We start from the raw sequence: 10,914 nt of genomic DNA, 5'->3' as shown, positions 1-10,914 counted from the left end.
CAGTACGCGGGACACCTGCATCCGGCCCCCAACCTGCAGGCAACGGGGCCGTTGGGGTCCTTTTCGAACCACATCTGCCTCCAGCGTGCCGATTGGTCCGTACGGAGCCCGCTCGGGCTTCGCTCGCGCTTTGCACGCCTCGTCGAGGGTCACATCCACGAGCCGCGCCCGCGCCATGGGTCGCCGCCCGTCATCGGTTGGTGGATGGCAGGAAACGTCCTGATGGACTCTAGGGAAGTGGCCCGGATATCGGGCTCGCATATCATTTCCCAGGACACAGGATGCATGATTTGCTCGTCAACACTGCGCAGCAGCGAGGGCTGTCCTGCCCTCGCACGTACAACAAGCCCGGCCAGGCCATCCATTCCCAGCCAGATCCGGCGCGGGGGCGTGCGTGCACATCTGCCGCGTTTGACACAGAAGCAAATAAACCAGAACAGCGAGTTCAAGGAGCGGAGCCTTCTTCCGTCTCCGTGATCTGATCTACAACTCCCCCAGAGCGCCTAGCCCTACCAGCCCACCCACCCGCATCCTCACACGTTGTCGCGCAGCAGGAACCCGCCGCACTGCAGCCTCTGGAACACCCCCTCGGGATCGTACCTGGCGGCCGTCTCCCGCAGGCGCCCCAGGCTCTCGGCCCCGTAGCTGCGCAGGACCTTCTGGTGGCCCGTGGCGAAGTTGGCGCACTTGTAGGCCAGCAAGAGCCCCCTCTCGCGCGCGAGGGCCTCGACTTTCTCCTCGAGGAAGCTGAGCGCGCTCTCGGCCGGCGCGTCGGCGCGCTCGTTGGGCCACTCGCAGGTGAAGACCCACCCTGGTTTTGGTGTTGGGGGAGTTAGTTAGCTTGCTAGCTCCTGATTACACCGCCGGCAGAGGGGACCCAGGGAGAGAGGGGGGGGTTGGTTGCTTGTTGACGAGGTTCCAGGTGTGTGTGGAAGGAACGCACAGCATTGCGGAATCTTTTCCAGGCCCAGCGAGTTGCCGCCGTGGTCTTCGCCGGCTTGCACGGCGGCCGTGCCCACCGGCTGCGCCGTGAAGTGGAGCACGTAGCCCTCGGGCAGGGCCTTCAGGGCTTCCTGGTAGAGCTGGTAGATGCCCTCGTAGAGCTCGCGCGAGACCCGCGTGGTGATCGAGCAGATGCGGCGCCTGGGTGTGCCATGTTAGACGAACGAACTAGCTGCATCATAAGATTAAGGACACTCACTTTCCATCAGTCTCCTCATGTCTCATGGTTTGAGCCAGCGAGAGCAGGGTGCCCTCGGTCGTCGGGCACGCCGTGGTTATCAGGCTCTTCAGGTCCCAGAAGGGCTCAAACGCGCTGGGGCGCTCGGACGGAGTGTCTGCGTACAGCAGCCCAACAGCAACGAACTGGGCGTTGAAGTTGGTGAAGGAGCCGATCTTGGGGTCCTTCTCCATCGCCTCCTGCACTTTGACGGTGGCATCGATGATTCCCACGTAGTCCTGCGGACTGTACAGGTTGATGGTGTACTGCGTCTTGATCAACGGGTACGTGTGGAGATCGAACCGCGTGACGATGCCTGGGTACATGCCTGTGTTAGGACGATGGGCCGAGGCAATCTCTCGATGCCTACCAGCCAACCTATGCTGAGATCGACTGTCCCAGACGTACCGAAGTTTGAACCGCCGCCCTTGAGGGCACGATAGAGATCCGGATTCTCCTGTGCGTTGGCGTTTACGATGCGGCCATCTGCTAGGACCACCTGCGGGTTGTTGAGTTCGAACTTCACACCGGAAACAGACCGCAGGAGGTGAAAGAGAGAGACGGTACCTCTGCATTCACGATGCCGTCCGCGCCAAAGCCGTACAGGTTCGGGAACGCCCCCATGCCGCCGCCCAGCAGAAACCCAGCAACGCCAACCTGCTGATCCCGCCCGCCGATGGCCGAGCGACCGTGCTCGGCAAGCCAGGCGTACACCTCCCCGAAGGTGTTGCCGGCTCCGACCCTGGCGATGCCGTCTGCGCCGAGCTCCCGCGAGGCCAGACCCCGCAGGTCGAGCACGACAGCCGTGTCGCCAGCGCTGCTGAAGCCGGCGTTGGGGTTGTGGCCGGTGGTGCGCAGGGAGAAGTTGGTCCCCGTCTCTTTGATGATGGCCAGCGCTCTGGCTACCTCGGCGGCGGTCTGCAGTCGGACGTAGGCCGCGGCACGGGTCCAGCAAGTCTGAGACCAGGGAACGCGGACCTCGGTCTCGAACGCTGGCCCCATGTCCGGGGTGGTGACCTGCCCCGGGAAGGCAGCCCTCAGGCGCGCCACGGCGTGCGTTGGTCCTTGGGCCATGGTAGCTGGAGGTAGTATTCAGCAGGGAGAGCACAGCAGCGGCACGCAATACGGGCGAGAGGGATCTGAGTTGAAACGGGAGAGGGGAATTGGAAGACCGGGTTGGAAATGTGCTTTGCGTTGTTCGTTGTCCCCGATTTATCAACCTGGGAATGGGCCCTGCGGACCGTCTCTCAACTCCCCATCTCAGCCGTCCAATTCGTCCGGCAATATCAGCCTCAACTGACCAGCAATTGCCATGTCTCTATCTAAAACCACGTTGTTGCATGGTGTAGAAACAAGCAGCGGGGCCAAAGGGGCTGTTGGCTGTGGCTGCGTAGGTCGTCGTTGGGGGCCAAGTTGTATCGAGAGCTCCGGTTGGGTACCCGTGGTCTCTGACCTGCAACCTGAGTGCTCCTGCCTGCTGCTCATCTGCCAATGCGACCAGACACCAGCCAATTAGCACTGCGTGGGGGCCAATGAATCGTTGCCGGTAGGTAAGTACTCGCAATAGGGAAAGGGAAGACGGCCGCTTGAGCCCGGTGATGTTGTCTGCCCACCCTTGGCCCTTGGATCGTGCGCCGCCTTGTCTTCCTCTCCAGCTCGTACGAGTTGCCTTCGAACAGCAGCGTCCTCTGGGGAAGTCCTCTGGGGAAGCCTACCTTGGCGTGACACGCTGGGGAGTCACTGCTGGCCTTGGGTCTTGCGGAATAGCTTGCTGATCTCTGTTCTTTTCCAACGCATCCGAATCCCCGGAGAGGCCCCAGACCTTTGTTTCCGGTCAATCTTTGAGCCTACATGTCTGCTACAGACTCGCTTGTAGCCAACCAGCTACCATGGAGATTGCTCCCCAGTGTACTTCCACAAGACACCACTATGCGTTTCCCGCGTTGCCGCGTCAATGACACGGATAAGCCCATTTACGCTCTCCTCCACAGTGATGGCGGCCTTCTCATAACCAAACGCTGCGGCGCCGCGTTGGCCGATGTCGGTCTGCACCCAGCTGCGGGAGAAAGTCAGCAGGTCGACGCGAATGGATCTACGAATCATCGAAGAAAACCATGCTGAAATCCCTCACCCAGGGTCAATCGGAAACGCCGTCAGCCAGGGCTCTTCGGTGTGGATTGCCTTGGTCAGCCAGTGCTGCACCAGTGATACCGGAACCGTATTATATATGTAAATAGATAATGACCCCATCTGGGAAGGCTCTGGGTTAGGGTTGCTCCATACAGGGTTAGCCTTGCATAGCCCATACGCCCTACACACTGCCAAGATATCTTGGCAATGGAGGGAGCCTCCCCACTTTGAATCCATCATCGCTCATTCCACCATTCTCTCTGCCACTGTATATTGTATATACACCGCATTAAATAGTAGCTATAACTCTCGCATCGCGCTAACCACCATCTTATTCAATCTATTTGATCGATCGTGTTCGATCGAACTATTCGAGCATCCACGATCTTTCGCGACGGCTCACCTATAGGAGGCCTCTATATTCTATACAGAAGTCAACTGCAACTATCGACTCCACCAAGCAGTCGGGTCTAGCAAGGACTTTGACGGCCACTACACCTCCCCTCTCTTCCGCTAAGCGCTATAGCCCCTATGTTCTATACGGTCTAGAAGGCTATATCTTAGTACTCTACACCCTCCTAATCCGAGGCTCGCCAAGGGCTTATATCCTATTCGCGTCTAGCGATACCCTCGATACTACGGAGTCCCCTAGCTAGTATACAGCTAGTATCCCAAGCTATCACTGTATTCTATATAGCTATTGGCTGCCCTATTCTAATCTGTATCTATCTTATACTACATTAAATACTTAGTTGGCCAATTAGTTGCGTTGGCTAACGTGAAACATACCTCCTAAAGCGGCCAAGGGCCTAGAAAAGCCCTCTAGGCTATAGAACCCTCCGAGAGATACGCTAGGTATACTAGGCGATTTTCCTAAACCGATCCTACTAGCAACGGCTTGATCTTCCACTATATCGACTCTCCTACCGATAGAGCAAGTCAAAGAGAGCGACTTAGGTAGAGAATACTGGGTAGCCGAAGCCTATAACGCCCAACGTACCTAGGTCGAGTATCCGATCCTCCTAGCTAACCTAAATCGTAGCCTTCGCAATACCTAAGATTCTACTACCTTCGATCGCGATCCGTAGGAAGCTGATACTTCATTCGTTACTAGGTATAATTTATAGTTCGACGACTTCGATAACAAAGAAGTCGACTGTCCTAACGACGAAGACGGCTATCCCAATAACGAAGCTTCGACCTCGAAGCCTATAAGACTCAGTTGAAACAAGTGAACAATGGAGTATATAAATCGACGTATCAACCGCCTAGAATATAGTCAAATCAAGTTGACGGATACCTTAACGTCTTAAGTAGCCAAAGTAATCTAGGCGAATATAAAGGAACTGAACTAGGCTATATACTAGATAAACTCTCGTATTATATATCTAGAAGGACAATCTGTAGCTCGCTCTGCAAAGACCTATTCCTAGGCATCTCGACAGGCCTATTAGGAGGCTATAGATCGCCTATATACAGGAATTCCACTGCTATAGCCTTAACCTCAGCCCACTATTCTAGGCCTCGATAACTTGACATTGAATAGCCTACAACATATACCGAGGTAGCGTATAGTAATAGAGGACTACTACAGACAGGCCTAGCCGATATAGGCCTCACCGATCGACCATCTCCTACCAACGCCTCTAGTATAGCTAGCTATGGCTATACCGGCTATATTGTATATCGGCCTAGATCTACGTTAGTAGGCACCTATATATCCGGCGTAGCCTCACTAGCCTATACAACCTATATAGCTAGCTCCTATCTAGACTATATACCCAATTCCCAAAGAAGGTATAGCCATTGGCTTACGATACAACCTCGCTTACAACAGCCTACGCTATACAAAGTAGTATTATCGTTATCGACTAAACCTATAGAGTGATAGCTCGACGCCCAACAGCCACTAGTATTACAACGGCACTTACGACTCTAGCTATATAGTAGGCTAAACTGAATTCAAGGTCAAGTATAAAGATATTAGAGTCTTCGACCTATTCTACCTAGACCCTAATAGCCTAAAAGTAATTTATAAAAGTAAGACTATTATCTATATAGATACTTATTGCTTTTAAGCCTATATTAAAACCTTTATTAAGGATAATAACGATAGATCTGTTAAACAGTAGATTGTCAAGATGTTCCCTATACTCCTTAAAGGCAAGGCCCAACTCTAGTAGTCTAAAGCTATCTCTAATAGCTACCGCCGTTTTCTTAAAGAACAAGGCCTTAAAGCGATACTAGAGGCCCTAAGGAAACGCTTTAAACCTGATTCAATAGTGGCTACTAAGAAGTTTAACACTATATTCCTCTACCTCAAAGATATCGCTATTAACGAAGAAGCCTTTATAGAATTCGTAGAGCGTAAATTGCATTAGGCTTATACAATAAATAACAACGCTAACGGCTCCAATTGGCAAAGCACTATATATCAGATCTAGGAGTATATAGACCTAAATATCCAACGATATATTTGTTATCTCTAGTTTTTCACTTCGCTTGATTAGTACCTATATGAATAGGAGCAATCGCGAGCTATATTGAAGTCAGTAGCTACGAAGAAGTATCCTAATATATAGAAAAAGCCAAGTAATAAGGATAAGGTGGAAGACAAGGCTAAGTAAACGCCTTAATATTAGGCTAATAAGTCTCGAAGCAACTATAAGGACCGCTACTACTATAGTGGCGACTACTACCGCCTAGCCGATCGTGATCGAGATGAGCGCTAGGCCTAAGACTATAATCGCTATAATCGTGACTACGAAAGGGATAACTATCGCTGTAATAATCGATATAATAATCGGAGGAACTAGCGCAACGACTAAAAGGACCGTTATAACGACCGTTGTAACGACTGTAAGCGCGACCAGCCCTATGACTATACGTATTTCGCTAGCGATCCCAAATTCGAGAACGATGCCAACACGTCTAATACCGCCTTAGAGCACTCTAATACCTCAACTACAGTATCGTCTTCCAAGTCGGCGATCGCCTATATAGTTATTAATTTAGAGCTTATATACTATAAGTGCTATAAGACCTTCTAAGCTAAGTCGGAGGTTCGCCACTATATCAAGGCTTATAAGGGTATAGGCCTAAGATATACTTAGAAGAACTATATAGCTAACCAAGCTATACTCGAACACTGTACTTATAGCTACTATGCTACTACTCTAGGTTCGCGCAACGCTTTATTCCGACATTTGAAGCACTGCAAGGACGTAAAGAAGAGTATTTTTCGCTACCCTACAGATCTTAGAGCCTTAGGGTCTAGAATAGAGGATGTAGTAGTAGAATCTATAGACAATTCAGTCGGCGAACTAGAGACCCCCGAAGTTATAGCTTACTAGATTAAGGAAGCCTCGGCTTTAGAATCGAATGATAGTATCGATAGCCCTCTAGGCAATTATACGTACCTCTATATCGCCACCTATATAAAGGAAGATAGCGATGAACTGGAAGTGTACCTTGATCTAGGAGCTAGTCGCTCGATCATCGGCTACAACCTGTTGAACCTGCTCGATTACACGATCGAGCGTCGCAAAGGTAAGGTGATAGGCGTTGGTAACAAGAAGCTAGCCCTCTCGTAGTAGGCCACCTTTACTATCTTCCTAGCTAGCTCGGAGAAGGGGAAGTCCACTTTATATAAGTTTACCTACTCCGTCTAGGTAGTAGATTCACTAAGACCCAATTGTTAATATATAACAATATAAATAACTAATACTAAGCATTTCCCTATAATAAACTCCCTTATAAAGGTTCTATAACGGTATAACTGCTATAGTATTATAACTTATACTTTAGCAGTCGTTGACAGCTAGCAATAGCTGTTGACAACTGATAACAACTATCAAAGGCTGTCAACCTTGGCGGTTGACAACGGCTAACACTAGACTAAGTCTAGATAAGTGGATCTGAACTGTTGGAGAACCGAGCTAAGCCGAGCTAAGCCGTTGGATCTAAGCCATTGGATCTAAGCATTCGGATACGGCTAATGCGGCTCCGACAGAACATCCAGATCCGGCTCTGACGATAACCTAGCTAAATACGGCTAATACTAGTCATAACAATAACCTAGCTAAATGCGGCTAATGCCAGTTAGCCGAATGCAGCTAATGCCAGTTATAACGATAACTAAGCTAAATGCGGCTAATGCATTACTAATAGGATATCCGGATCTAGTTTTAAATATCCGGATCCAGATCCGAATAACCGCAACTACGTTAGAGCATTCAGATAAGCCGAAGATACGTACTACAGCTCTTCGTCTATATAGTAATGCAATGCCTCCCGGCTTTGCAAGATAGAACCTTCGAAGAAATAGACTACTTTGCGAGTTGAACTCGCAGCCTCTACTTCCTTGATCTATTTTGCATATGCTACAACAACCACCTACGCTACGCACTCTCTATGACGAAGCACAATAGCACTGGGGTTAGAAGACCTTATATCCTTACGATCAACCTCCTTCTTCCAAATCATTTCCTACCCCCCAATCGACCTACCCTACACTTTCAGTGTATACCTCCTGTGCTAGCCCTCTCCTCTAGCACAATAACAATCTGTCTCTCTGATAGGTTATAAGCCTAGAGCTATATCCGAGAATAAGGATTTTATTTACAATAGGATCCTATCTCCTTTAGTTTTTCCTAGGAAATTCTATTAGAAACAATAACCTCTTTCGGTCTTTCCTTTAACTAGGAAATTCTAAATAAAGGCAATAGCTTCTTTATAGAAGATCTATACCTTCGAAAAACTTAAGGGAGCAGAGAACTACGTTATATAGGCTCTTCAAATAGAGGCCTGCCTAACAAAACTCGGCCTTGAAGATGCCTTTGAGAGTACTGATAACGATACTAAAAAGTGTTAAAAGAAAGCACTAGCCGAGATAAAGCTTTAGGTGGAAGATAGCCCTCTCTACTAAATAAAGGGCATTGAAACCGCTTTCTAAGCTTGGGAGCGGTATAAGGAGCTATATCACTCCGAAGGCTTCACCTCCAAATACCTTCTACTGAAGGAGTATTTCAACTGCCGGTTAGAAAACTTCGATTCGGTAGAAAAATATCTTAACAAGGTGAAGGAGAGTATCAACGACCTAAAATCATAGGCCGTTGAACTCCCTGAGGAAGTGAATATCGCTTAGGTGTTGTTTAGTTTAATAGAGAAATTCGAGGGGTTTGCTAGTTCAATAATTTAGACCCTTCGGAAGAATCCTAAAGCCTACACCTTTGATTCCCTCTTAGCTAGCCTTTTAGATAAATCTAGGAGGCTTAGAATCTCTTATAATACTAATAAAAATAACTAAGTCTTTAGTGTTGTAAAGAGAAAGAGAGAGATGAAAAAGAAGAAGGAAAAATATAGTTATTACAAGCTCGTTAGGCACATTGCTAAAAACTGCGCTTTCCTACACCCTGAGAGAGCTCCTAAGGGCTAGAAATATAAATCCACTTCTTTAAAGGCTTTCCAAAAGCCAAATAAAGAGAAAGAAGAGAGGGAGAAGAAAATCTACTTGGCTATAGTAAAACGGGCTTTGTTAGATAATACTTTAGACTCGGATTCGAACGCTAGATCCAGCTCTCTATAGGTCTTCAATACTAATAAACCTTCTTTGGCCTCTTCTTCTTTAGCCTCTTTTGCCGAAAATCTAGATACTGATGACGATTCGAATACCGATTTAGAATTCGAAGACTACCTCGATATCAATAAGATAGATCTAGATAACGATAATAAGAAGGACCTTTTCGAAGTAAATAACCCTAATATTTTAATAAATAATACCTCCTTAGCAACAAATACTAATAACAATAACCTAGACCAACTCCTTAGAGTGATATTTAAAAGATTGGAAAAGGAGGGAAAGTCTTTAGCTCTAGAGGTATACTTAGATAGCTTTATAGCTAATACTAGTGCCCAAATAAGCATAATAGCTAATAAAAGACTCTTATCCTAATTCAAACCTATAAAGAAACAAGTTGCTTAGGGCAAGGTAACAACAATAAATATAACTAGAATTGGCAATGCTAAAACAGCTCTCTATAACCCAATAACTAATAAAGTAATAGTAGTCACTTAGAAGAACTGTTACTATATCCTAGAGATATAAATAAATATAATCAGTGTCTCTACCTTACTACAACTGTTGACTATAACTACCAATAGATATTTATATCTAGTAAGGACTTCAGACTTTAAAACAATAGCTCAAGGAGAAAAGAGAGACGGATTATTCTATATCCCAATAATCAATAACCAAAATAAAAATCTGCCTTTGATAAATTACGTCAAGAGGGCAGTAGATATTAAGACACTGTATAGGCGTTTCGGTCACTTAAATAAAAAGAATATAAATAACCTAATAAAGAATACTTCTTCTAATACTACCTATATAAAGAAGAAGAATAAAGATAAAGATAACTGTTGTAAAGTCTATTTTAAGGCTTTCTTCAAAAATAAGGTGTACCGAGCATCAACTAATAAAATGGTATACGAATACCTTGATAAAATAAGCAGTGACTTCTATAGCCCTTTCAAAACACCTACCTATAATAGATATAGATATTTTATAACTTTCCTCGATAAAGGAACTAGATTCCTAGAGGTAGAACTGCTTCGTACTAAAGACGAAGTCTATAACGCCTTTGTCAAATTCAAAGCAAGGTGTCGCGTGCTAGTGCACACGTAACTCCATCTGCTAAGCTCCCTCCGCTTAGGGGGCATATATTAGCTCTGCCCACACATGTATATAGACCTCGATGCTCCTCTCACCCTATATAAGAGGAGTACCTCTCTCAATACACATGTCTCTATATCCTATATAGCCCTACTTCGCTACTCTCCTCAGTTATAAGCTTGGTTTATATACAACACTTATAACAGCAGTATAGCCTAGTTAGGGCTATCCTTCTTCTTTTCTTCTTTTCCTCAACAACCACTTTAAGTCTTCTCGATTATCAACAACTCCTATAAGTTTATATCACCTCTATTGTTCAGTTTGAACAACGTAGCACTCCTTAATTTACTTTAAAATGCCTTTTGAAACTGAGAAAACCGTCACCGTTGCCATTGTAGCGCTTCTATCGCTCGATAGCCCTAAAGATTAGCCTCAATAGATCTTCGCCATTCGCTAAGAGGCTAACAACTTGTATATTTGGTATATTATCGACCTAGATACCGAGCTCGCTATAGAGGCTAAGATGCTTAGCTTTCCTATTTAGCCTACCTAGGGTACTACTCGTTAAATGGTTTAGGATCGCTATCTATAGATATAGTACACTGCGCTATAGGCCTAGAAGGTGGCTAATCCTACTACCTATAGTAAAGAACCTTAGTCAACTAAGCCTATTAAGGACGAGATTCGCTATAAATTCCTTAAGCTCTATAAAGCGTTCTCGAAATCTACTATCGACACTACGGTGTTCTATATAGTCAATAAGCTTCGCGAAATGATTAACATATCTATTAGCAACCGCTATACCTATACTATATATAATATTATAGAGGCTAAGAACGTTACTAGTATATATAGGTTCATTTAGATACTATATAAGATCATTGTACCCTCC

At 46.4% G+C, this 10,914-nt stretch overlaps 2 protein-coding genes across 2 annotated transcripts; both read right to left on the bottom strand.

The window, feature by feature from the left end:
* Positions 1 to 533: 533 nt before the first annotated feature.
* On the bottom strand, positions 534 to 2,221 carry THITE_2145189 (uncharacterized protein; the record flags this gene model as incomplete). Its single annotated transcript, XM_003654226.1, has 5 exons — positions 534 to 811; positions 944 to 1,143; positions 1,202 to 1,535; positions 1,598 to 1,718; positions 1,787 to 2,221. The coding sequence occupies 5 exons, from the start codon at positions 2,219 to 2,221 to the stop codon at positions 534 to 536; spliced, it is 1,368 nt and encodes a 455-aa protein (XP_003654274.1).
* Positions 2,222 to 3,103: 882 nt separating this feature from the next.
* On the bottom strand, positions 3,104 to 10,415 carry THITE_2089435 (uncharacterized protein; the record flags this gene model as incomplete). The annotated part of the gene is made up of 3 exons (XM_003654225.1): positions 3,104 to 3,275; positions 3,351 to 3,415; positions 10,407 to 10,415. 3 exons carry the CDS (start codon positions 10,413 to 10,415, stop codon positions 3,104 to 3,106), a joined length of 246 nt encoding a protein of 81 aa, XP_003654273.1.
* Positions 10,416 to 10,914: the final 499 nt, after the last annotated feature.

Source organism: Thermothielavioides terrestris, chromosome 3, assembly GCF_000226115.1.
Source record: "Thermothielavioides terrestris NRRL 8126 chromosome 3, complete sequence".
Taxonomy (NCBI): Eukaryota; Fungi; Ascomycota; class Sordariomycetes; order Sordariales; family Chaetomiaceae; genus Thermothielavioides; species Thermothielavioides terrestris.
Note: the sequence above shows the minus strand (reverse complement) of the source record. Positions and strands in the feature narration are given on the sequence as shown.